Source organism: Chelonoidis abingdonii, unplaced genomic scaffold, assembly GCF_003597395.2.
Source record: "Chelonoidis abingdonii isolate Lonesome George unplaced genomic scaffold, CheloAbing_2.0 scaffold0003, whole genome shotgun sequence".
NCBI lineage: Eukaryota > Metazoa > Chordata > Testudines > Testudinidae > Chelonoidis > Chelonoidis abingdonii.
This window is the reverse complement of record NW_027424264.1, coordinates 549278-577243: the sequence shown is the minus strand read 5'-3', so window position 1 is coordinate 577243 and position 27966 is coordinate 549278. Positions and strand designations below refer to the sequence as shown.

The following is a 27966-nucleotide window of genomic DNA, read 5'->3' as shown; positions in this document are numbered from 1 at the left end:
ATCTACACTGCAAAGTGGTCACATTAGCAGCTCGAGTTTCACCTGCACTTCACCCTTAGTAACTCCTGACTGGCCACCCTACTTGAGTTAAAAGCACCACCATGGTCAAGGTAAGGGGTTTGTGTGTAGCTTGGACTTGAATTGGGGCAATACTCCAGGTGTAACATAAGTTCACTTTGCATTGAAGAAAAGCCCATTGTTAGAGTGTAGTTTAAGTCAATGGACTTTGGGGAGGCTAATGCTGTATTGTAACTGTCTACAGCCAAACATATATTTTCTTCCGGCTTTCTAATAAGTAATATCTCAGGGCTGAGAATATGCATCAGAAAGTTCAGCCCAAAAAGGCTTATCTGAGAATGTTATAGACCACTGAACACACCGGCTTACAATGGGAAGTGCTGTGTCTGATTTATAGAATCATAAAACCAAAGGGCTAGCAGGGACCACAAGGATAATCTAGTCTACCCCCCTGCCAAGATGCAGGATTTGTTTAATGTAAGAATAAGTGAATTCTGCAAGAATAAACAGAAATTGCAAAGCCTGGTGTGAAGAGTGCTGAGTAAAGCTAAATATCCAGTTTGTACACTGAAAATCTCAAAAGTGTTGCATAGGTTTTAGCTCTCTGACATCTACAAAGGTAAGGGTGTCACATGGCTTCTGCTCACCATTTTGAGAATATGCGTTAGTTTCCAGGGCACTGATTGTAAATGAAATGCCACAGGTCTGTGAGCTGCTTTTTAAAATCACAAAATGTATCTAACTTGTCTGGGGCCATGCTCCTGAAAGGGAAGGAAAGAGGGAATATTAGCATTGGTGAAAACTGAGCCCCATGTGGGGAGGAGAATAAAAGAAGGAAGCTGCCTGCTCTGTGGGTGTTTCCATTGAGTCACAAATTATTTCCTTCTGCCTGCTCTGTGGTGTCATTGCTGGGAACTCAGTTGAGTAGGACTGTACCATGTAAAAGAAGACGTTTGTTTGCCAAAGGTAAATGAGTGGGCTGGGAATGCAAATTCCACTCTGTTTAGGAGAGTGCGTGTAATAAGGAAATGTGCAATAATTTTTACCCACTGAAAGAAAGAAGTTCGTACAGTGCCTGCTATGAAAATGAAGAACGGAGTAGAACAGTGCTTCCCACTCACTGGCTTGGGACAAAGTTACCTGATAACAAAATTCACTCTCCAGCCCTGAAAATGAAGATTGATTCAGGCAAGTTATACCAAAGAGGTTCCACCCCAACCTGTCTCTGTCTCTCTCTGTCTTATATTTAGCTGAAGAAAATTTTTACCCTTATCTGATTATTTGCTAAGGAGAGTTGTGTTGTGAACTGTATGTTTTACTGGCTTGACTTGTATTTACATTTATCTTCGCTGAAAGTATAGAAAGCTATTCATTTTTACTCCTACATATTGAATGCCCCACCTTCCTCTACTGGTAACTGGAGGAGTCATAATATTTGTCTTTCTTATCAGCACTTTGATCAATATGCTGTAGCTGGAATTGTTTGAAAAAGGTTTCATTAGAGTTACTCGCTTGTTAGAATTGGATACAAGTACCCCAGGAAAGAATTAATAGAATTCCAGTTACTTTTACTGAACGTTCCCTTATCTTTCCTAGGGCTTATACAGCAATACTGATCACATCTGAGAACAGGAGATATATCGGAATATGAAAGGTGTAAATGTAGAAGAGCAGTTTTAGATGACTGACTAAGGAAGCTTCGTGTAGTCTAAATACTGAAAACTTCTCGCAGATGTTAATGAAATTCAGCTTTATCTCCAACTCCTGTCAGAATTAAACTATTTAAAAAGGAAATTTTGAGGTTAGACTACATGTGTCAGTACAAACCTTGCTGTTGGCAGAAACCAATTTTTCTTTCTTGTTATTTAACTCAGAGAAGCCTGTTGAAATCTTTTCTATTCCATATCAAAATTGAAAATTCAAGAAGATATGTCACCATGAAAACCTCCTCACAGATACCTCCTGCAAGTTCCCCTGTGTGAGACCACTCTACCCAAGGCCCTGAGTATTAAGCAATTGTAGAATTTGCTGTAGAATTCACCCCTTGCTGCAGAATTGTTTCCAGAATCTCAGATTTCATTTTTTAAAGAATTACATTTCTAGTCCTTATGACTGCGAAGGAAATGTCAAAAATGTGAATGGATGCCTGTCTGAGTCTGCAAAGAGCCAGCAGCAATAGCTCTGAGAGGAGTGAATTGTCCTAGTTATTTCAGTCAGGGACCTTTGGACTCAGAGATTGTGCAGAAATGGGATATAGTATTTGTCACGCTGTGTGCCGTGGTTCACAACGGTGAGTGTCAACCTCGGGGTAGATGGTCAAAAAGCAGGGTAGGGACCCCAAACTGGCGTTATGGTCCATAATGAGATTTCACCAACCCAGTAACAAATGTGAACTCCTGAAGCACTATAACAGTCCGACCATGGAGTCACAGACAGTCCCCTTGGGCATTCCAGTCTGTCTTGCTACCAAGGCAAGCTTAAGTCTGTGATAAATGGTTGCTTTACTCCAAAAATCACAAAATATTCAGGTTGCTTCCAGTCCTGGAGACTGGTCATTTAGCCCAGATCAATTTGTACCTCAGATCTCACACCAAAGACAGTGCTTGTAGTTAATCCCATAGTAAACAAACTAAGGATTTATTAACCAGGAAAAAGAAATGAAAGTTGTGACACTGCACGCCATATTTGTCATAGCAGTATTATTATGATATGATTATAGCATAATTATGGTGTATTTTATGTAAAATGGGTTCTGTAAAGTGTAATTGGAAATATTATGATTTGGTGAATATGATTATCCTAGTTATATGCATGGATCATTTTTGTATCTGAAGTTATAAATCTTGACTATTTATCTGTACTTCAATTGTAGTTACACATGGGTAATGCCCACTAGACAAGATGTTTTTAGTCTAAAAAGCTGGTTGGAAAGGGCCTATTCTGGACCAGTTCTGACCAGTTCTGAGCGCCAGATTTTAGGAAGGATGTGGACAAATTGGAGAGAGTCCAAAGAAGAATGACAAAAATGATTAAAAGTCTCGAAAACGTCACCTATGCGGGAAGATTGAAAAAATTGGGTTTGTTTGGTCTGGAAAAGAAAAGACTGAGGGGACAGGATAACAATTTTCAAGTATGTAAAAGGTTGTTACAAGGAGGAGGAAGAAAAATTGTTTTTCTTAACCTCTGAGGATAAGACAAGAAGCAATGGGCTTAAATTGCAGGAAAGAGGTTTGACATTAAGAAGTTTTTCCTAACTGTCAGGGTGGTTAAGCACTGGAATAAATTGCCTAGGGAGGTTGTGGAATCTCCATCATTGGAGATTTTTAAGAGCAGGTTAGACAAACACCTGTCAGGAATGGTCTAGATAATACTTAGTCCTCCCACGAGTGCAGGGGACTGAACTAGATGACCTCTCAAGGTCCCTTCCAGTTCTATGATTCTGTTCAGGGCAATGAGCTATTAGGGAAAACAATAGGCCTTAGGAGAAGCTTACCTCCCACCTGGTGAGCCTTCCTGAAAACACTCCAGACAGCCTGTAAGTAATGGCTGCTATAACTCTACAGGGACATTTGACCTGGCCACATGATTCTGGACTCCATCTTGGGATGTCAGTATTTTTCCACAAACCGGTCTGGGAACTAAGTTTTGAAACAAAGGGTTCCCACCATAAGCTGAAGCTATATAAGGCAGGGAGTGACCTTATCTGTTCTTCACTCTCCACACAAGACTCCTGGAAACACCTGAGGAAAAAAGACGGAAGTGGGGAAGTGCTTGACCCAGTCTAAATTGATTTCTAGCCTGTGTATGAAGAGCTGAGAAACCCAAGCTGTAAAGCTAATGCAGCTTGTGCCTACAAGTCTGCCTGTACCATCAGTTAGAGTGAGACTCTGCTCTTCATACCCAATCTATCTAGAATATTAAGCTTAGTTTGCTTTTTTTGTTTATTTGCTAGGTAATCTGCTTTGATCTGTTTGCCATCACTTATAATAACTTAAAATCTATCTTTTGTAGTTAATTTATTTTATGTTTTAATCTAAACCAGTGAGTTTGGAGTGTAGTGCATGAGAATCTTAGCTCAGAGAGGCTGTTGCATTTCCTCTCCATATTGCAGGAGGGAGGACTCTGAGCTTACTCTGTACAGTTCCCTGTGCCGCATAAGACAGTATAATTTTGGGTTTATGCTCCAGAGGGGGTGCATGCCTGGGAGCTGAGTTACCTGAGGTTTAGCTTTTACAGTGTTTGTTCGTGCAGTAGCTAGTCAGAGAGCCTGCATGTAACTGCAACTGGGTGTGTCCCTAACTGTGTGTATGCTGGTGGAAGTGTAAGACCTTGAGCGTGTCTTCAGCTTTTCACAGCAGCACAGTGTGAGAAGGAGCCCAGGCTGGTGGGTCAGAGGGCTCAGTGATACCCCAGTTCCAGGTGGCACCCCGTGGGGAACCAGTCACAAGAGTTATTTACGGGTTAAAGCAGGCAACATATGTACACATATGAGTTACAGTTTGTGGTTCCAAAAGGTGACAGAGATGTAGTAATGTCAGCACTGAATGCCTTTTAGGGGGATTACTGTTTCCTAGCTCCGTCCCTGTGAGAGTCCAAACAGCAAAGAGATGGAAAAATTTTGTCAGCTATTTTTATTTCTCTCTTCCAAAATTAAAACTGATGGGACAGGCCCTTCTGCACGTAACCTGTGTAGGGGCAATTAGCAAAGTCTTTGTATCATGATTAAAGCTAAGATTTTGTCATAGGTATTTTTGATAAGTCACAGGCAGGATGCAGGCAATAACCGATGAATCATGAAAGATTGAGCCCTGCCACCGGGGGCTGATAGCCGGAGCCCTGCTGCCAGAGGCTGAAAACATAGAGGTCATGTAAAATCACAGAATCCGTGACCAACTCGTAGCCTTAATCATTTTGTTTCATAATGGCCCACTTTGTTCTAATAGTCCTCCTTGGTGGGCAAGGTAGGCACTTCTCCTGCCAGGGGTGCTCGAACAATTTGTACAGTGGGGGTGCTGGGAGCCAATTAACCAAACTGTAAACCCTGTAAATGATGGAAACCACTTCAAGCCAGGGGGCAGCACCCCTAGTTCCAGCACCTATGCCACCTGCCTGTGCTCACAAGTTCAGAGCAGACATTTTTACCGTTATAAAGCAAAACGTACATATTATAGCATGGGATACAGACATCATAAGTAAGATTGATGCATGCAGCCACTTACAAGCATTTTATAGAGTCTAAAAACTAAACACATCCTTGCAAGTTAACACTTGTCTTGAACAATACTAACATGCATATGGGCTGGGCTGGTTTCCAGCTCTGGATTTGTCAGTGCTTGGCTGATGCCTACAGCACTGGCAAGAGATGGTACCTGGTCTACCAGTGTCACAGCATTTTTCCAAGATACCACAGAAATCAATATTTTTGCTGCATAATGAGAATGTTCAACTTTGAGCCATAGTCGTGGGGCAGGGGGGAAAGGATAGGAATGAAAGATATGTCATGGAGATACAGAATTTTGGGTTTTTTGCTGCAGATTTTGCTCAGTTGTGCCCTGGATTATACTGAGCCCTGCCTATAGGTATAATTTATGACATCTGCTGTTACTATATGTGCCTGACAGCTGTCACCCATTAGAACTCCATAGCTGTGGGCCTGAAATGATTTTACAGTTCTTATAGTTGGTAAAAAGTAAAGACAAATAACATAATTGGTGAAAAGTAAAGACAACTGCTAGACACTTGCAGTTTCTTCCAGACCAAGATTATCTGAGAAAATACCTTGTTGCTTGCAGATAAGGTTAGTGGGTGGGTCATAGATCCAGATGACATGTCAGGACACCCTTTGCCTTTTCCTCTTCCCCTTCGTGAACGCTCATCTTGGAATGCACAAATCTGATTATATCTTCAGTAAAACAACAAAAATTACCTGTTCAGGTTTTACTAGAGAGAAACTGTCTGCCCTCTTTTGATTGAAAGCTTTTTTCCCCTATTTATTTAGAGAGCTTTGTCTCAATGAGTCTTGTCATCTGCTAGGGACACACTTTATTTTATGTAATCAAGCATTAGGACACTGGCAGTTAGGACATGTAAAATGTCATGTGTTGTGAACAGCCAAAGTGGTGGCTTCTGGACAAGGAGAGTGGTACTGAAGAAGTCAGAAGGAATGGTTCATTTACAAACAGCATATACAAATAATGTCTTGTTCCTTGTTGTGAAGTAAAAGGCTTTCTTTTATGCAGTGACCAAACTTAAAATGAGGCGGGAACTATTGTTGTTTATATATCATCATGGATGTGCACAACAGATATAAAATAAGACATGGCCATTGCCTTGTGACCCTACAGTCTAAGGCCTTGATACTGCAACTAACCTTCTGCAAGTGGAGAAAACAATAACACAAAGGGGGATTAGTGGGATGACAAAACAAGGGGAAAAGCGTCTAACAGAACATTTTATGTTTATTGTACATATTGCAAGTATGAGAGCTTTGGGTTGCAATAATTTGAGCTGTCATGTACATGAATAACCCTAGAAATAATAGAATACAGAGAATTAATTCACCCTTTTCATTCTTCACAGTGGCCCTCAACACGCATACTCATCCCTTCATTCTCCTAGTGTCACTAGTCTCATCTTCTTTCACTCTCACCTTTAGACCTTCTACACCACCCTGTTCCAGAAATGACATCCCTGGCTCTCTTCCTCATAATTCAAATTCTTTCCAAAACCCACTTCTTCCAGGAGGCCTTTGCCAAATCTTTTAAGGGTTTCTTGGAACGCTAGTCATGAGACACCATTACTCAGCAGTTGACTGGAAATCAACCATTTCCTCTCTTGAGAAATCCAGACAGAGAAGGAATAATTTGTATTTGGAGAATTTGTACTTATTTTTCAGATGCAGAACATTCTGTTCAAATCCAAAGGCAGCTGTGTCCTTTTGGGAATATTTCTTACTCTTTGGTCAGTCATTTTTTGTCTGTTCGCAAATGCTGATAAGTCAGTTCTCAAGTAGTGCGTATGAGATAAACAGAAATGCATTTCACTTTAAAGTTTCCATCTTAACTCCTTATTCTCAGTCACTCAAAACTTTGAAACCTTAACCTTTAAGGTTAAAATTTTCCAATGCTTTTACTGGGTTTTTTTCATATGAGGAGAGTGGAAAACAATACACCATTTAAAAAATTTTGTGAGCATTTTGAATAGCTCAGCAACTAAAATAGTTTGGGAAATAGATAGAAAATAGGAGGGGAATAGCACAGTGGAACCTGCCTGATAGTGGAGTGAAGCTTCATTACAGGAGAAGTCCTTTGAAATGTATTTAAGCAATTCCGGTCCTTTCATTCCATTTCACTGTAACTGGGTTTTTGTATGTGTGTAGATATTTACACACATACAAAACCCAAGACATTGTCTTCTGTGTTCTCATAATTTACAACCAGTGTAGGAGCAACTCAGCTTGCAACTCTTCCCAACACTTGATAAAAGGCAATGTCTGGGACAGTAGACAGGACCATATGCAGCAGAGGAAGGGACTAGTGTTTGCTTGTAACCAGCTGACATAATGCTGAACAAGACTTGTCTCTGTCTGCACTGCCTACAGTGTCATGGTCAACACTGTATTAGTTAACACAACTCTTCAAAGTTGTGTTCTAACTGTACTTTTCTAGTGAAGACAAGACCTTAGCCATTTCTAATCCAAGACAGTATTTTCACTGCGTGACCACTTAGTTTCCTTAATAGCTTTTTTAAGGGACTTTGTCAACAGATTTTTGAAAGTCCAAATAATGTCATTTGGAGCTATTTTATCCACTATGTGCTTGATATGCCCAAAGAATTCTAGTATATTAAAGAGGCACAATTTTCCTTTTTAGAAGTTGTGTTAGTTTGTCCCTATTGTAGCATGGTCATATAGGTGCTTTATAACTCCATATTACTGTTTTAACAAATTTGCCTGGAACTGAAGTAAGGCTCAATGGTCTGTAATTCCCAGGATCTTTCCAGCGCCGTATGTTAAAGGTTGATATGGTATTTGCTAGCCTCTGGTTCGCTGAGATAGTAGCCGATCTTAATGAGAAATTGCATGTGTTTATTAGCAAGTCAGCTGCTTCAATCTTACATTCCTTCAGGACATTAGGTTGAACCACCTGGGCTTGGTGACTTGTTGCTCTAAATGTTTCAGTTTGTTCCAGTACATCCTCTTTTGGGACCTCAGTTTCTGGCAGTTCCTCATCTTTAGTACCTGAGAAAAGTAAGTCTGGTGTAGGTATCTCTCCAGCAGTCTCTGGGGTGAAGACTTTTGCAAAGAACTCATTTAACTCTTTTGTAATATCCTTATCTGTTAATTGTTCCCTTTACTCCATGGCAAAGCTTCAGGGTATTTGGAATACACTGAATGTGCTAACATCTGGCACTGGGGGCAATATGAAGGGTCTTTTGGCTAGTTTGTATACTAATCTAAGCTTTTAATGTTTTCTATTGGCAGGATCTCAGCACAGCTTCTCCTACTGAAACTGACAAGTACTAATGATGGCTGACAGCGTGAAGGCTGCAGTGCTTGCCTTGTGGACCCTTTTCTTTTCACGTGCAACATATCACAGTGAGTTTGCTAATGCTGTGATGTAATTCATTTAAAAGTAATTTATCAACAACACTTTAAAATGACTAGAACAATTAACAAGCAACATTTTTACCATAATTCAGTAGCCATAATAATATGTCTGATTGCAAATATCAACAATATTTATGTGTTAGACTATAGTCTCAGTTCTTGTATATTTTTCCACAAATATTTTCAACGTGCAAAAAAAAAAACCCTCAAGAATTGATGAAGAGCTGAAACGGATGTTTGGAGAGACTGTCTTTCTGTTCCCCTGTTGTTGCAACTGCAGCACTGTCCCCTGCTGGCCCAAGGCTATCCGGTGGATTTCTGCTCTGGAGATAGAGAGTATTAAACTCCTAGTGGGTCCTCTCACGACTACCACTGCCCATCATGCTGAGACTCAGCCAACAGCAACATGGTTCTTGAGAAAGCTGTGCTGACAGGGAGGAAGGGGAACCAGCAGACCAGTGCATATATGCTTCAGAGTGTGTAGGGGTGTCTCTGCTACAGGCTGTGAGGCTGTGATCCCTTTCAAATCCCACTGCATGAGAGAAAATTTCTTGTAAACTGTGAAATAAACCTTGCAGAGTTTCCTGGTGCTGCCCGGCCCTTTTGGTGCCTCCATAGGGAAAGATGATTGAGGCCCATATACGTGATATCTCCTATGTGCCCTTTGCCCACTAATTCTGTCCTTTTTTAAGTAATCAAGTTTTGCTGGTAAGATTTAACCTTTATAAACCTCAGGTGCTGCTCATTGCTCTTGGTTACCCTCTGGAGACCACTTAAGTGCAGTTTATCTAACTGGAGGAGCATTGGGATCTAGATGTTTGGGGACTTTTTTCTTAATATCTTTTCCAATATTTCCTTGGGAATAGAACGTAGATTTATAGGAAGATGATTGCCAGGATCCCTCCTTTAACCTCTTGAGAATCAGTTCTACATTTTACTTTTGGAGCAGTCTTTTGTTAGCACCTCAGTTGTCCATGGTTTAAAAAAAAAACCAAAACTGTCTGTGGTACAAAAATTGCATTAGCTAATTTCCTTACTACCCACAGTCCCAGTTCTACTTCCAGTGATATCAGTGGGAATTTTGCAATAGAATTAAATGGGAGAAGAATCAAGCCCCACCAGTGTATATCGGCTAAGTCATCTGATTTGAATATGCTTAGATTTTCCAAAATTTTCTTACCCGCTTTTTGTCAATGTTTGGTTTTACAGGTTTGTTCCTTCCTTATGAATTGCATGTTTCAAGCTTCTTTGTTGTTTTTTTCTTGTTGAAGATAAAAAAAAGTTCAGTATCTCAGTTCCCCTTTTCAAGTATACAAATTGAAAGTAAACTTTGTATTGTATGTGGTTTCAAAAGGAAATTCTCAAAGATCTGAGATTTAAAAAACTGTGCTAGAAATGAAAGAGAGATGGTAAAAGAAATACAGAGCATGTTAAAAGTTGTAGGGAAAAGATAAGGGAAGTAAAAGGCCAAATGAATGAATGCTGCTAGTCAAAGTAGTTTAGGAGACTAGAGAGAGCTTTTTACATCTCAAGGGAGAAAGTTACTCCATTAAAAATTAGGCGGGAGTGAAATTAATGCTGATTCAAAAATGGCTGATACACTGAACTCTTCTTTTAAAATCTGCCTTTAAGAGGAAAAATAAATATAAGTTTGATTAATAAAAAGTAAGAAGGGCCTTGTAAAAATCACAATGGATAAAGAGTAGTTAAAGAGTACTTTGAAATTGTAAACCTATACAGATTAGCAATATGCATTGTAGAGTATTGAAGGAAATTTATCCTTAATTGACTAAACCACTGATAATTGTTTTTGAAAAAAACATGGACAGTGGGGAGATACCAGAAGATGAGGGAAGCAAATGTGGTACTGATGTTCATAAAAGGAAAGAAGAAAGAACATGGCAATTATTTACCTATAAGATTGTTTATCCTCAGTAAAATAAAACACAAGCAAAACAGTCTAGACATTTAGATGATGATGGAACCATGAGCAAAATTATTTATTTTATAGAGGTAAAAAAATTGGTTCCTGAAGCTTCAATTCATACACATGCTAGTAGTACTAGTCAAGTAAGTGAGTCCCGGTGATAAAGCACTGGAATGGGTTAATGAGGGAGGTGGCGGAATCTCCATCCTTAGAGATTTTTAAAGCCCGGCTTGACAAAGCCCTATGTGGGATGATTTAGTTGGGGTTTGTCCTGCTTTGAGCAGAGGATTGGACTAGATGACCTCCTGAGGTCTCTTCCAACCCTAATCTTCTGTGATTTCTATGATGATTTCTAAAGTAAATGGAATTACTCAAGTGAATAAGAACTGCTGGTGATTAAGACTAGAAGGGCTGGGCATTTAGAGGAGGAAGTGAAAGTAACAGATGTAATATATATGGATTTTAATGAGGATGACAGACCATAAACAAATGACAGTGGTAAGCAGTGAAGTATTTTGTTGGCTCAAGTTTCTAGTGAAGTACCACAGGGATCAGTGTTAGATCCAGTCTTCTTTAACCACTTCATTAATGCTCTTGAAGAAGGAGTGAACAGCATGTTCATGACATTTTCAGATTACACTTCATAAGAAGTAGGTGGAAATACCCATCACACCTGAGAAATAATACAAAGGAATCTAGGGAGATTAGAAACAAGGGCAAGAAGTTACCAAGCGAAACTCATCCTGGAGAAAATGCAAGCTGACATATTGGAGAAATAATCCAAGCCCAGATGCTGAATGGGAGAGAGGAACCTGGGAAGCAGGAGCGGCTGAAAGAACCCTAAGGGGTGGGACTTCCCAGCAAATTCATTTTCAGTTTGCGTGATATGACAGCAAGAAAAGGACCAGTAGAGTTTTGGGCTGGATATGCAGAATCATCCTGTCCTGGAGCAGAGGAGGAATCCTTTCTCTATCTAACCCTTGTGTAATTTCAGCTGGAGTACTTCCAGCAGGCTCTGTCCTGGGAATCTCATTACTAGAAAGAAAGATGTTGACGAGTTTGGCAGAGTTCTGACATCAGCAACAAAAACTAACCAGGGATGTGGAGGAGACTGACTTGAAAAGAAGGACTGGAAGAGTTAGATCTGCATAGCTTGTGTAAGAGAGGACTAGGGGGATGTGACAAACATCTACAAATATCCAAAGAGTCAAGCTCCAGAGAGGGAGAGGAATTATCTAGGACAGGAAACATGAGTGGTATTTACTGACGTTTTTTAAAAGTTCACGTTTCAGAACTTCATGGCATGTTGTTAGCCTTTGTAACTACATGAGTTTATTGTCACACATGCCTTTCCACCCCCTTCCCTTCTGCTGTTCAGTATAGTCACATGGTATCTTCTTTCAAAGTAGATTGTCAATTCTATAGAGTAGAGAGCAGGTCTTGCTGGATATCTTTACACTGCAATTAAAAATCTATGGCTGACCCATTCCAGCTAACTCAGGTTCCCATGACTCAGGCTAAAGAACTGTTTAATTGTGGTGTAGATGTTCAGGCTCAGGCTAGAACCTGGGCTTTGGGACCCTGTGAATAGGGAGGGTCCCAGAGCCCAGGTTCCTGCTGAAGCTTGAACATCTGCACTACAATTAAACAGCCACTTAGCCTGAGCCCAAATTAACTGGCATAGTCCAGCTATGGGTGTTTAATTGCAGTGTAGACATGCCCACTGTGCTTATGCAACACCCAGCACAACATGGTCCTGATCTTGACTGAGGCCTTGACAACGCACAATAATAATAATTAATAAATAAATAATGGGCATAACTAGGAATAAGGTAATGAAATATCAGGAGAAAACTTCTTTTAAACAGGGAACTTGATCAGGCTATGAGGAAGCCTGTCGCAGGGAATGAGGGAAGCCAGCTTGCTTGGAATGTTTGCAGCTAGATTCGACAAAACACTAGAAAAAGCCCTGTAGGCAGGAACCTTATTCTGATTCCTAGGAGAGTGCACTGTGGCCTAATTAATCTTTTTCTGTCATTAATATCTATGATTCTGTTGTTCTCTGATTAATCTTTAATAACCTTTACACAGAACTTGAGATAAACTAATTTCCCAATGATAATGTTTCAGGGCCTGAAAGTAGGTGAGTTGGGAGCTGTTTTGGGGTCTTTCACCCAAATTCCGATTGTACAGGCTTTTCGTTTTGTGCCATAGAATTTCGAGGGTGCACTCTGTAATGGGCCAAGTTTAGTTTCTCTTCCCATTTAATCTGAACAAGTCAAACGATTGAGCTTTCACGCTCCCTTTAAGAGATTTTAATAGTTTGCCTTAATTGAATTGGCACGTTAGCGCTGACCCGCCACTTGGTAAGGCGACTACCGTCTTTTCGTGTGCTGTGTATTTATACCTCTCTACAGTATTTTCCACTACATACATCTGATGAAGTGGGTTCTAGCCCACGAAAGCTTATGCCCAAATAAATTGTTAGTCTCTAAGGTGCCACAAGTACTCCTCGTTGTTTTTGCTGACACAGACTAACATGACTATCACTCTGAAACCTTTAATAGTTCTGTTTCAAAAGAAGAATTTTATACTTCTAAGCACCAGGCCCTGTTCTGGCTGATTTTGTTTCCTGTTGCTGTCACTGCTCAGTGTTTTGTTGGTTTTTCCTTAGTTATGGCAACAGGGAGCATACAGATGTTTGACTGCTTCACTGACTATGCCAGGGAGCTGACTTGTCACTGGGAAGTGGCTCCACAAACAAACTGCTCCAAGGAATTCCGCCTCTATTACAAGAAGGAATATTTCTCAACAGTGTAAGTGTGTAATGCCACTTTCTGGGTTCATTGTTAAAATGTTAAATATGCTGCAATTAACAACCCTGCCCCACCTCTCTATGGCCATTGCGAGGGGGTTGAAGCACAGCAGAATCAATGTAGTCCTGCTGCATGGGGAAGGGCAGAATGTTCGGGGTCCTCACCCCCTGTGTTTGGTAGAGCACAACTCTACAGGCCTCCCTGCACCCCTGGTGCAGAGGGGATCGTTAGGTGTGAACTGGGAAAGTGTCAGGGCCAATGGATCTGCAGCTACCTTCACTGGACATGAAGCTCCACGTGGGGAGTATATAGCAGTAGCTGCGTGACCTAGGAGGTGTTGTATTCCCTGTCTTCAGCTTGGGGGAAAGGATCCTTTCCCCTGGAGCCCAGTTGCTGTCCTGCTTATAGCACAAGAACATAGGGCCAAGTCTTTATTCCTGGCTTTACTGTGCAGACGTCTGTTGGCACTCCCACAACAGGCCAGTTCCAGCCTGCTTTCCCCAGCTGATTATAATTTCTCCCCAGAGACATGCAAGTGGCATCACTTTGGACAGGTTAGCTGACCCCTCTTCCTTTTCCAGACTTAAAGGCTTTCCATCACAAATATGCTCTCTCTGATGCAGCCGTGTGAGGAACAGGTCCTCACTGTGTTAATTTTTCCTTTACAGACTAGGCCATAGCTTTCTCAGTTAAGTTTTTCACTGGGGGACACACAGATAGCTAAGACTTTTGTACCAAATGCTTTCTGGGAACTAAGTTTGTGCATCTTAGATTCAGCTTACACACTGGGAGCCTTCTCTGATGACACTGAATGGGGGGGCTTAGTTTAAATGAACTGAGTGCTTAATCCTATGTAAACATTACATCAATTTTGATATTTTTCAGATATAATGCATGCATCCCTGAGAATAGAAAAGGCAGCAGCATGAATTCCATTTCCAACTGCATTTGCATAATTCTGTCCGAATATTTCACAACAGGCCTCACATATCATTTAGCACTACAGGCCAATGGGACGGTGCTGTGGAAGGACACTGTAATACCAGCACACATTGGTGAGATACAGTTTGTTACAGATTTGTCATTGATATGTCACATTCCACATCCCCAGCCAACAACGTCCCCAGCATCACACAGTCAGCACCTTCTTATCTTCTGAGAGAAATGCACCTGTAGTGTATTCTTCATGTGGCAACAGAATTCAGGGATGAGGAGTGAGATGTCATTGCCTATTTCTGAGAGAGGACAAAGGTCTCTAGCCACGATTCTTGGTCCCCAAAACATCTCATGACAGTTTAATCACCACCCTGAGTGTCTGAATGGGCTGAACAGGGTTTCTAGAACTAAATCTTGGTAGATTGCAATAGCCTTTGGTAAGATAGTCACTGTCTCTCTCATGTCACAGGATACAGTCAGCATAGATATACCCATTACACACACACGTGTGCCCACATACTTTCCTGGTATTAAAATAGTTTGTATGGATAAATCTGTCTCACCTCAGACGTTAGTAGAAATATTTCAAGAAACCTTTGTAGTGATTAACCTGCAGCCATGATCTCGGCCCTTCCTTAATGTCATTATTGCTCACTATCAGGATGAGTATGAATCTGCGCCTTGGGATCCCATCCCCAGAGCACAGGCACCAGAGAGAGGTTGGCCAAGAAGATGCCACAAGCAAATCCCCATCCCCAGAGCACAAGCTAGGAAGCAACTCTATGCATTTTCACCATGTTGAGAGTAGGCCACTGATGATAACATGTATTTGAGACCTACAACTAATTCCACTGACTCAAAAATCCCATTTCAATAAGGAGTATTCTGTTTTTGACTTTTACATCCCTGTGCCAGAGCACAGGGAAACAAGGCTGAATGCACTGCCCACATCTGTAACTACAGCATTGTCTATGACTGAATAGCCCTCTTCTGTCCATTCCTCTGAGTCAGTGTTTCTCCCTTACAGTTAAACCAAGGCCCCCAAAAAATCTTACCATTGAGAAGAGTGAAAATGATAACTTCTACGTCTTGAAGTGGATCGAGAGCTACAGCACAGGGGACATGCTCTATGGAGAGGAAGTAAACTATGAAGTCAAATACTGGAACAAGCAGAATCCAGAAGAGGTAGAGAACTACGTTTTTCTTTGCTTTCTTGAGCTGGTATCCATGGTATGAAAAGTCCTTCAGAAAATCTTGAGGAGCTTTCAACCAGGTGGTTAATAATGGTGATGAGATGCTGGGTGCCATTTCCCCCATCATTCATGCATAAGGGACAGCAAGCACAATGGCCACAGGTAACATTGCTTCAGTGACATCACCAGGAGTGGAACTGGTGGTAATCTTCCCACCTTCACCCACAGAATAAGCTCTCCCCACGCTAGTCATCAAATTGAGATGCCTCTCACAGTAGATTGTGCCGAGATTCAGAATCTGATTGTTCTTGGTCTCAGGGCTCCACTGGGCTTGGTGGGGCTTGAATCTCCCTATAGGCTCTGCTGGGCTCCTCAGGCGTGGCTTCCCCTCCTGTATGACAAAACACACTATAGAATTGTTTGTGTGCTGTAACAGTTGCCACACAAGACATTAGGGCACGGCAGACTAGTGATGTGGAAATTCACATTCTTGTTTGCCATGTGCTAATGTCTCATACAGACCAGCCCATACTCTCTGTTTTAAAATGAAAGGTGAGATTCTGTAGCACAGTATAGCAGCTCTGGAGAGGTGTGAGGACACGGCACTACTGCATACTGCCCCAGTTTGAGCCCTGGATGCCACTGAATTCATATTTTATTAAACTCAAGTCTTTAACAACAAACTTAACGTATTGAAGTTCAACAGTCATAGGCTGATTCTCAGAATAAATTAGCCAGGTTCTGTGTTTATTTAGATTATTCCTGATATTTTTTTTAATTGTGTGCTAAAAATGGATTTAATCCACCTTAAATTATACAGCAAAGGAGTTTATTTCTCTTCAAATATATCTTGAGCCTTTGGTTTGTTAGCAGGTATCAATTAGATGGTTACAGCAGTGAAATCAGTAAAACACATTTATATGAACTGAATGTCACTCCTAACACTGTCCAGGAAACTAAACACATATTCCATGCAGAATCTAAGTGTGTTACTTCCCTTTTTATTCAGAAGTTTGTAAAACAGCTTCCCTACCAAACGACACACTTCGAAATTCTTGCAACACAGTTGAAGCGAGGGTATGACTACCTTGTAAGCGTACGGCGTAATTATACAGGCATCTATTCCACCAAATGGAGTGACTGGAGCAATGCAGTTGAATTTCACAGTGGTAAGTATCAGTAACAGATGCAACTTAGTGGAAGAATCTTACAGGATTCTAAAGCATATGGTGTACATCCCACTATTTCTTCTGCCTTTCTGTATCAATTAGACATAGCCAGTGAGTCTCAGGGCTGCTAATACAATCATCATCATCCTCAGACTTTTACTTATTGTAGATCGATGCCCAAGGACTCCAAAGAGAACAAAAAGCATATTACCCAAAAGACAACAACCACACAGTAATCAACTCCACTGCTCCCACCATTCTTTAGGTCCATCAGTGACTACTAGCCAGGATGGGCAGGGACGCAAAACCATGCTCTGAAGTGTTCCTAGCCTCTGTGGAGTGGGCGACAGGGGATGATCACTTGACGATTACCTGTTCTGTTCATTCCCTCTGGGGCAACTGTCATGAGCCACTGTCAGAAGATATATTACTGGTTAGATGGACCATTGGTCTGACCCAGTGTGGCCACTGTTATGTTCTTGTGTTCTAGAATGCCTCACATACCGTAAGCGTAGGTCCCCATGCACATTTATATATAAAAAAAAATTCCCCTCTCACCCCTGTGGGTGGTATGTGTCTTCCTCAACCTCGGGTCCTCTACCAGAGGCCTGGGAGTTTGAGGGTTCTGCGCAGTATCTTAGCTGTTCCTAGCACTGCACTCTTCTGGACAGAGAGCTCTGATGTTGTTCCTGGGATCTGTTGGAGCCACTCACCCAGCTTAGGAGTCACAGCCCCGAGTGCTCCTACCACCACTGGGACCACTTTGGCCTTCACTTTCCACATCCTCTCTAGTTCCTCTTTCAGGCCCTGGTACTTCTCCAGCTTCTCATATTCCTTCTTCCTGATGTTGCTGTCACTTGGCACTGCTATATCTATCACCACCGCTGTCTTCTGGTCCTTGTCTATTACCACGATGTCTGGTTGATTGGCCAGTACCTGCCTGTCCGTCTGGATCTGGAAGTCCCACAGAATCTTAGCCCTGCTATTCTCCACAACCTTCTGTGGAATCTCCCATCTGGTCTTGGGAGGGTCTAGCCCATACGCTGTGCAGATGTTCCTGTACACAATGCCAGCCACTTGGTTGTGCCGTTCAGTGTATGCTGTTCCTGCCTGCATCTTACATCCTGCCACTATGTGTTGGACTGTCTCTGAGGCCTCTCTGCACAGTCTGCACCTTGGGTCCTCTCTAGTGTGGTAGACCCCTGCTTCAATGGATCTGGTGCTCAGTGCCTGTTCCTGTGCTGCTATGATCAGTGCCTCAGTGCTGTCTTTTAGTCCAGCCCTTTCCAGCCACTGGTAGGATTTCCCAATGTCAGCCACCTCAGCTATCTGTCGATGGTACATCCCATGCAGGGTCTTGTCTTGCCATGGCACTTCTTCTGCTTGGTCTTCCTCCCATGTCTGCTGCTGCCTCAGGCATTCTCTCAGCAGCTCATCTTTGGGGGCCATCTTACTGATGTACTCCTGGATGTTCCGGGTTTCATCCAGGACAGTGGCCTTGACGCTCACCAAGCCCCGACCGCCTTCTTTCCGGCTGGTATACAGTCTCTGGGTGTTGGACTTGGGGTGGAAACCTCCGTGCATTGTGAGGAGCTTCCGGGTTTTCACATCGGCAGCCTCCATGTCCTCCTTTGGCCAGCTCACTATACCGGCAGGGTATCTGATGACCGGCAGGGCGTATCCGTTGATGGCGTGGATCTTGTTCTTCCCACTGAGCTGGCTCTTCAGGACCTGTCTTATCCTTTGGTGATACTTGGATGTTGCTGTCTTCCTTGCCTCCTCATCGTGGTTTCCATGTGACTGTGGGATGCCAAGGTACTTGTAGCTGGTCTGTATGTCTGCTATGTGGCCCGCTGGTAGTTCCACCCCATCAGTCTTGACTACCTTCCCTCTCTTCACTACCATCCGGCCACACTTCTCCAGTCCGAATGACATCCCGATATCCTCACTGTAGATCCGAGTCAGGTGGATTAGCGAGTCGATGTCTCGTTCATTCTTAGCATACAGCTTGATGTCATCCATGTAGAGGAGGTGGCTGATGGTAGTTCCACTCCTGAACCTGTACCCGTATCCAGTCCTTGTGATTATCTGGCTGAGGGGGTTTAAGCCTATGCAGAACAGCAGCGGGGACAGTGCATCACCTTGGTATATGCCGCACTTGATGGCCACTTGTGCAAGCTGCCTTGAGTTGACTTCTAGTGTTGTCTTCCATAGTCCCATTGAGTTCTTGAGGAAGGTCCTTAGTGTCCTGTTGACTTTGTATAGCGCCAGACATTCACAGATCCACGTGTGCGGCATTGAGTCATAGGCTTTCCTGTAGTCAATCCAGGCTGTGCTCAGATTGGTCTGTCTAGACCTTGAGTCTTGGGCGACTGCTCTATCTATGAGCAACTGGTGTTTTGAGCCTCTGGTGTTGTTCCCAATGCCCTTCTGAGCTGTGCTCATGTACTGGCCCATATGGTCCTGTAGCTTGGCGGCTATGATGCCTGATAGGGCTTTCCATGTTGTGGGGAGGCAGGTTATTGGCCGGTAGTTGGACGGTTCTGTTCCCTTGCAGGGGTCTTTCATGATCAGCACTGTCCTTCCTTGTGTTAGCCAGTTTGGGTGGGAGCCTGCTGCTAGCAGCTGGTTCATCTGTGCTGCTAGGCGTTCATGCACTGCTGTTAGTTTCTTTAGCCAGTAGGTGTGGATCATGTCTGGTCCAGGTGCTGTCCAGCTCTTCATGTTCTTGACCCGCTGCTGGATGTCTTCTACTGTGATGGTGACTGGTTTCTGTTCTGGGAGATTGCTGTGCTCTGTTCTCAGGTCCTGCAGCCACTTTGCACTGGTGTTATGAGTCTTCTCTTTCTCCCATATGTTCTTCCAGTACTGTTCAGTTTCTGCTGCTGGTGTCTCTGCTGTTATTGTGTTGTTGCACTGCAGTTGGGAGTACACCTTGGATGGTTCTTTGGAGAACAGGGCATTTACTTTTTTGGCCTCTGCTTCTCTAGTGTATCTCCTTAGCCTGGTAGCCAGTGCTGTGAGCCTTTGTTTAGCAGTCTCTAGGGCTTCAGATGGAGTCAGGCCCTTGTATTTTTTCAGTAGCCGAGTCTTATCCTTAATCTCTACACCCTTCTGTAGTTCCACCAGCTGACTAACTTCTCTCCGAGTCGCCTTGATCTTATCCTCCAACCTCATTTTCCAGGGTGGGTACATACTGTTGTTCTTCTTGATCGTGTAGCCAAGCATCTCCAGGATTACAGAGGCTGTAGCGTATACCAGTTCATTGGTTTGAGTTATGGTGGTGGTAGGGATTGTCATGAGGGCTCTATTGGCATCTTCTAACATACTATCTGATGGTACTTCTCCACTGAGCCTTGGTAATCGGTCTCGAGGATTGACTGTAGCTAGTTTCTCCATGATCTTATGCCTCATATCAGCTGCTGTGCTCAGCAATGGAGGGGGTGGCAATGAAGTTTCAGCTTCGGGTGTGGGCTGCACATCCACTTGTTCTTCCAGGTCTTCTTGAGTCTAGGATGTAATGTGGAGTTGGCCTATCTCAAGCTGTGAGAGCAGCTTCCTCTTTACTATGTTGAAGTGTTGGGTAACTAGCTGTTTCTCAGTAAGTGTGGATGTAGGTCTTTTGTCCATCCATAGTCCCCTCATACATTTCATATATCCCCTTTCATTAGGTCTACTGTTGTAGTAGCATTCCATCAATTCCAAGTTCTCTTGTCTCGTCCATGAATGGTTTGTTCCAGTAGTCCACTTATCATCAGATTGTCCTGGTTCCTCAACATCTGGCGCGGACCTTGTTAATCCAGGCGACGTCCGAGCTGGCATGACTCTTCTAGTTCGTGTCACTCTCATATTTGAGGTAGGCAGGTGAAGTGTTAGGGGGTCTTTTGCCCAAGGACCTCTACTGGAAAGTTGGGTACCAACTGGGATTTGAACCCCGGTCTCTCGTATCAAAGGATGGTCTCCCGTATCAAAGGGTGGCGCTCTTAACCACTATGCTATCCAGTCGCTTATATAAAATATGGGCTTTACTTTAAATCCTTTAAGTGGCATTATTTCAAGGTGTACAGAAGATCACTGACATGACTATGCTTATTGACTGTGCTTTTATTTCTGAATATATAGATTTTGGAGTAACTTTAGAAGATAGTCTGCAGAAGATTGTTCTCATATCCTGCATGTTGATCCCGGCTCTGATCTTAATCTGTTACTTCAGCTTTGCCATGTATGTATCATACTGCACAAGGGTTTACAGAGCAGCAGTTTGCCGAATGTTCGGTTTCATATAGCGTAATGGCATGTACAGTAGTATAGTAACCTAATACTCTGTAATCATGAAGGACCTTTTATCTGAAGATCTATTAGCAACCTCTTGACAAACATTAATTAATTAACCTTCATATCACCTGTCTGAACCAGGCCCATAAAGAGATTAGATTACAGCACTTTTCTCCACTAAACCATCTGTATAATAGTGCCAGGACTACACAGGCACCTACTGAGGTTTAATTAATGAATGTTTGTAAAGTACTGTGAGACCCACTGTTGAAAGGCTAATACACATTTTTAAGGGCTGCATCTGAGGTCCTTACTCCGATTTTACTCAGTCCTTGTTCAGGCTAAATTCTCATTTATTTCAATGGGCCTGAGTAAAATCCTCAGTATTTGGCCCGTATACTTTGAAGACAGCAAATGCAGCTAATATAATGTTAAAACATTAACAGAGCCAACCTCCTCATCTTTATAAAGTATTCCTCTTGTCAGAGCAGTGTCTGTCATCTTTGGGTTCCCAGCTCGGCCAATATCTCAATAGTGCTGGTTATATCTTACTGCAGTATTTTATTTTTGAGGAGTAATTTGCTGGACTTGAGTCACATTAATAGATTTTCCTGTTTTTCTCACAATCTCAAATAATATTCTGATGATGTGACAGTGCTCAGGCCAGTTTATCATTAATATATGCACAAATGTTTACACTAGTGTTATCACTCCTGGACATACACAGAATAAGTGCTTCCAGTTGCTGGAGCATACAGACTGGTTGAGGGGAGAGAGCAGGGGTGGTGAAACTGGGGAATTGAGGCCAAACACAGCTAAGAGTAAGCAATGATTCTTGCGTTACAGAGTTAAGAGAGAATGGTGGGATCAAATCCCAAATCCAGCCAAGAGCCATCTGGTTGTAAAGAATGTCAAGGCAGCTGAGGTATGTGATTTAAAGATTTTACAAAAGAACATATTTCCCATTTGTTTAAAAAATGAAAGCGGTAATATGTTCTGATGCTGACTGTGATGCTGAGAAATATCAAGTTTAATTCAACCATACCTGTAGTGGGGCAGTTACCCCATGCCTGAAAAGAGTGGACTGATTGGGTGTGGCTGCAGCTGTGGCTGCTTCCCCAATTAGGCCACAGCTGGCCCTATAAAAGGGCTGTGAGGCAAAGGCAGAGTCAGTCTCTCTCCAGCTTTGGAGGGAGAAGGACCGGGCTGCCTGGGTACACAGAGCAGGGCTGGAGAAAGGCAGGAGGAGCTGGAGAGCTCCAGCCTGGTAAATCCCCAGGCTGCAGACCTTGCTAAAAGGCCAAAATAGGTATTGGGGTTGCAGAGGCTGCAGCCTGGGATTAGGCAGAGACAACTGGTCTGACCCCCTTGCCAATGATGAGTTGCCTTTTACAGACTGCAGTTTGCCCTCCTGAGCGGGGGATAGATGACGACTGGCAGTAGTCACTGGGGCAAGGTGGGTGTAGAGGGTGGGGGTTCCCTTGGGAGGGGAGACCCAGAGTGGGGGTACTGCAGGGGCAGAACCCTGAGGTAAAGGGCACTGGGGTCCGGGAAGGACATGGGGCCTGAGGCAGGTGAGCCACTGGCCTGCAGAGGGCGCTCCGGGCTGGAATCGAGCTAATTCCCAGGATAACCAGCAGGAGGTGCCACACCAGTGAGTCTCACTTCGCCACAATACCCTAAATCTGTTTTATGCCTCTGTTAGATTTCAGTCTGGAGGAAAATGCTGTCCACTGATGAAATTAAGGCACCTTTCCATGATGTGAAACAGACTCACATGGAACACCAACTGTAAGTAAAATAAAGAACATTTCTCTGGTTTACAGCATAAAATATTTTGCTATCAAGTTAGCATTAATTGTGCCTTCCTTTTGATCCCCAAAAACAGAAGCTGTAAGAACTGTCTTGCAAAATATGCTCAAGGCCAAATCTTGAAGGGGAAAGATAACGTCAAAAGTGGTGAGAAACCCAACAGTTGCCTGAATAAATGTGGAGAGTGGTTCCCAGAAGAGTATGAGGCTGTTCTAATTCCAGAGATCACTTTGGTTGAAGATTCTCTTGAAGTCTGTGAGTATTCAACAAACACTGAAACTGAGAGCCATGAGGACAACCTGGGTCAGATCGTCTTGTGCTCACCTGGTGAGAGCAGTGCTAATAGCTTTATCGAACACACTCAACACAATGATGTACTTGCAGACATGTTTATTAAGCTACTAGAATGTCGAACCAGTATTCGTGACACTGAAGTTCCAGACTTCATCATAGAAGAGCATAAAATCTTTGAGAACGGTGAATCAGAAAATTCATCACAGCAAACACCAAAAGAAAATGTAGTCCAGGATCAACAGTCATGTGATACTTCACACACTTGCTCCTTTCCCAGTACAGCCTCTCAGGATGACTACAACTGTAGGGCAGCTAGCACAAAGTCAGTGAGATCAGAAGAATCGTTTGAATCTGGTTATCAAAGTTCTAACACAGATACTGCTTCTCCCCAGGCAAAGAATCCTCCAGACGTCTTGCATCAAAGCCACTTTCTTTGCAGTTCTGAAACTCAGCATGACTTGTTGGTCTTGATTAAAAAATCACCAAATGCTCCTTCCTCTGAGATAATCAAAGATGGAATAAATAGTCCAGCATATAAGAGCTTTGACAGCCTCCTGTCTCAGTCCACGGAGTCTTGTAGCACAGCATATAAGAGCTTTTACAGCCTCCTGTCTCAGTCCACGGAGTCTTGTAGCACAGCATATAAGAGCTTTTTCAGCCTCCTGTCTCAGTCCACAGTTAGCAATAGCCTGACACAGTGTTTGGAAAACCCAAGTTCTTCACTGTCCTTAGAGTTTCCAGAGAATCAAATACTTCCCTGCAGAGAAGAACAAATCCATCGACCCCACAGTGATCAAAGTTGTTATACTGACCACAAGGGTGACTGCACTGAGACTGCTTTTCAAATCACCTGTTCAGAAGACATAGAGTTTCCATGGTTTTCCTCCCATGCTCATGACAAACTTTCATTTTTCCTGCCAGAGAAAGAAATACACAAGCAAATAACATGTCAAAATCTTCCAGAAAAAGCAGCTGCAATTTCCAGCCCCTCTGTTTCTAATCCATCTAGTTACCAGCCTTTTGATATTGCTCTTAAACACCATAATACACACTGTGACAATAACAGTGAGGCTATTTCTGAGTCGCCTTATAAACCCTTTATCAACCTTTTAAACAACAACCTCAGAGAAACACTTCCAGCTATCATCTGTGAATCTGACCTGCAGATAGACTTGTCAGACTTTCTATAGCATTGACTCAGATGTTATCACAGGCTTTTGCCTTTGGTCTGAGTTCAGAAGAGGATCTCACACAAAACAGCAGGGACAGTCCTTGGATTATCGGCTTTAATGAACCTTGTAGTGATGGTGAAGATGAAGATACTGTGGGCAAGAAAAAGTTGCTGTGGTCTTTAGATTCTAGCTCTCGGGAAGACTGGGAGGACCATACAGGAGACAAAAAATTGTACTTCTGACTACTACTGACTGTACAGATGAAAGGATACAAGAGAGTATAAATAACATGCCATGTCCTTTTCTAATATGTTATACACATGACCATTTGAGGACGTCTGTAAATGCAGAAGAAAGGGAAGCGCAGTTACAGAATATTGTGAGCACAGGAAGTGGCCGTGCAGTTAATTTATCAGATGAATCACTGAACCACAACACTATTGTATCTAAACCATCCTTAGAAAGAAATCAAACTTCAGAGCCCCCGAACTCAGCCGAGTTGCCACTGGGTGGCCCCTTTGTGGATAGCTCCTGTTTAGGAACCTGTCCTTTTGATTATTGCTCCGTTCCAGGTAAGGGATCAAAAATGTCACTTTTCATAAAAACAGGCCAAATGGACCTAATGAGTGAGAGCACCAGGATGAACCAGAAAACAGTGAAACTTACACAAGCCCGTGTCCATGAAGGTAATTGCTATATGAACATGACCTAGATTAATTTCATGGGGTTGCAATCAAGATAGCCTTTGGGAATAAACTGTGTGGAAAATGGAAATGTTGCTTGTTTTCCCACACTCCCTCCAGAAGAACAAGCTGTCACTATGCAGACACCGGGTGCGCTCTGGAACAGATCAGAATAGATTTGCTGGGATGTCATGGTCACACTTGCTCCAGCTGTCAATTGGTAAATGGCTTGGACTCTTGGGGCTGTTGGTGTTCAAGGATCCCAGCAGTGGCTCTCCCAGTGTAAAGATGGTGACAAGCTACTGACTGAGCTAGAGTCTGTGATGGGGACTGACTTCACCCCCACAACTAGTAGCAGCTGCATAGGGCATGAACTCGTGTTCATTTTGGCTTCCCCAGTATTGGTCTGGCCCCAATACCCTTGCATGGGAAACATATTGACCCTGTAGCTCAGATTCAGAGGTGCTATATAAGCTGGTTCATGTCCCGAGGACCTGAAGAAGGTGCAAGTTAAAGCAGGAGGTTGCTGATTTCAAGGACACCTTTGCACAGCCTCTCATTAGCTACTTTCAGGAGAGTGCAGGGACTGTAACGGGGGCTGGCCCTGGCGTGGATGATGTGAGAAGGGAAGGTGTAGCTCCCTCATGGCCAGCGGTTGCTTTGCATCACCCTGCTGAATTTCCCTTTATGGACTCCTCAAAAACTCCAGATCGGAGCCCGAAAGTAATTAGAACACTCCCCTCTTTGGGTCCAATTTATTTAGTCCTGACACACACTGGCTTTCCAGGCCTTAAGCCCAGTTCAGCATCTCTCTCTCTCCTTTGGGTAGGGAATCCCACTCCCAAACACTCCTTCCTGGAGCTGGGTCACTGTACAATGTCTCTCTGCAGGCCTCCAAGCTCCCCTGGTGTCTCAGGGTCTTCCCTGCTGTAGTAAGCTACTCCCAGCACTTCTTACCTGAGGCAACTCCTCTGGTCTCAGGGTCTTCCCTGCAGGAACCTTTCTCACTCTCTGCATTCCATTTCCTGCAGACACACCCCCTTCTTTTTCCTGCAGCTTCCTGCTGCTCTCATAGGGGACTTGTCTGATCCCTGCTCAGGTGTGCCTACTTAGTTACTAAGGTTGGTTGGTCCCAAACCTCTAGCCCTTAAATGGGCAAGCTACCCTTTTACAGGAGGTTCCTGAGTCTGCCCCCCTTATGGCTGCATGCAAAGGCCAGCACTGTCTAGCCCTCAGTAACTGTATTCATGAGGATCAGTTCCTGATCTGTTATCTTAGTGTGACTGCAATAACTCTGTGGAAGTCAGTGGTGTTACTCCACACTAGTATCAGTGTAACTGAGATCAGACATTTTTAAACTCTGTATGCCCAAAAAGCCTGACTAGTGTAAGATCAAACTCTCTAAACTGCGTGTGTATTCCACCAAGTTTCTGTATGTGTCCAGAGTATAGACTGGAAATGACTCCCACAGCTGAATTCAGCTGGGATCACATATGCCCCAGCCCCTTGTGATAATACGTCCAAAGGTTTTCCCTCAGACTCTGAACTACTTGAGCGCGCAGAAGTATATACTGTGGCATTGTAAATGCCACAGTAAGGTGGTGAGTCCAGATAGTTAAATGGCCCCTGCAAATTCTTTACATTTCAAGCCAACTCATATTATTCAGAAATCCCTGTTTTCATTTCTAGCTATAAACAGAGAGGCCTAGGCCTGTTCAGAGAATGCATCTGTGGCCACTGTTCAGCTACTGCATTAGCATCTTCTATAAGGGAGGTTTTTCACTGCAGCAGCTCTACCTACAAAACTCAGATAGGCAGGCAGATAAGGGGTTTTGTGCCCCATGTAGACTTTTGTGGCCATACAAAGGAAGTGCATAACCGCAGAAGGGCACTACTGCAAGCTGCACATGTTCAAGGCAGGTGTGCATTTGTTTGGACACTGGTACTTACACCACTGTAATGAGGATGTTGATAAATGAAAACATATTATTGTTGATTGTTAACTTGGTGATTAACACATTAAAGACTTTTACTAGAATTATCCGGTTGAGAGTATTTTTTTCATTCAAAAATAGCTTTAATTGTATGTGAAATATTCTATATATTCATTAAAGGGATGAGTACAGTTCAGCTATCACCAATGTACATAATACAAAGGAATCTCACTAAACTGGGTGACTGGGCAACAAAATGGCAGATGAAATTCAATGTTGATAAATGCAAAGTAATGCACATTGGAAAACATGATCCCAACTATACATATTAAATGATGGGGTCTAAATTAGCTGTTACCACTCAAGAAAGATCTTGGAGTCATCATGCATAATTCTTTGAAAAAAATCCACTCAATATGCAGCAGCAGTCAACAAAGCTAACAAAGTTAGGAACCATTAGCAGAGGGATAGACAAGAAGCCAGAAAATATCAGGGGAGGGGGTGGAAGCCAGAAAGAGACAGGGTAGGAGTGGAGCAGGGGCTGGAAAAAGCATGGCGGGGGCTTAGGGGAAGTGGTGGAGTGGGGATGAGGCTGGCAGGGGGTGTTCTGGGCCCCCACCCCCCAGGGATGGCCCTGGCTCTGGGTGTCCCTAAACCTCCAACTGCCAGAAGCTGGAACTGGATGACAGGGTGGATCAGTCAATAATTGCGCTGTTCCATTCACTCCCTCTGAAGCATCTGGCACTGGCCACTGTCGGAAGCCAGGATGCTGGGCTAGACGGACCATTGATCTGACCCAGTATGGCCATTCTCATGATTCTGAAAAGCATGTATTGTATTTCAGTTCATCTGTCTGTTTGTTTTTTCAGGTAGAACATAACCTAAGGTAATATTCACGTGATGCTACACCCAAGTTCCCACTCTGGGCTTCAGGGATCTGTTGGGCTGTATCAGGAGTAGTCAAGAGGCAGACTGGGGGCCAAATCTGGACTGCCAGATGCTTTTGAACAGACCCCAAAATCTTTTTATTTACTTCTGTATTTTATTATTTTCTCTGCAGTCTAGACCTTGACTACACCTAGAACAAGAAATTTGGTCCTTGACAAAAATAATTGACTCCCCCCTGGGC

At 43.1% G+C, this 27966-nt stretch overlaps 1 protein-coding gene across 4 annotated transcripts; it reads left to right on the top strand.

Annotated features, from left to right (window-relative positions):
* Nucleotides 1–26941, top strand: IL4R (interleukin 4 receptor). 4 transcript variants are annotated; one of them, XM_032789207.2, is made up of 11 exons: nucleotides 1–110; nucleotides 1075–1206; nucleotides 8501–8614; nucleotides 13228–13369; nucleotides 14255–14424; nucleotides 15333–15490; nucleotides 16508–16667; nucleotides 20790–20889; nucleotides 21789–21867; nucleotides 22648–22733; nucleotides 22831–26941. In XM_032789207.2, exons 3-11 carry the CDS (start codon nucleotides 8542–8544, stop codon nucleotides 24236–24238), a joined length of 2376 nt encoding a protein of 791 aa, XP_032645098.1. In that variant the 5' UTR covers nucleotides 1–110; nucleotides 1075–1206; nucleotides 8501–8541; the 3' UTR covers nucleotides 24239–26941. The 4 variants fall into 4 exon arrangements, with proteins under 4 accessions (XP_032645098.1, XP_032645101.1, XP_032645100.1 ...); XM_032789210.2 differs by lacking the exon at nucleotides 1075–1206; XM_032789209.2 differs by lacking the exons at nucleotides 1–110; nucleotides 1075–1206 and adding an exon at nucleotides 1593–2308.
* Nucleotides 26942–27966: the final 1025 nt, after the last annotated feature.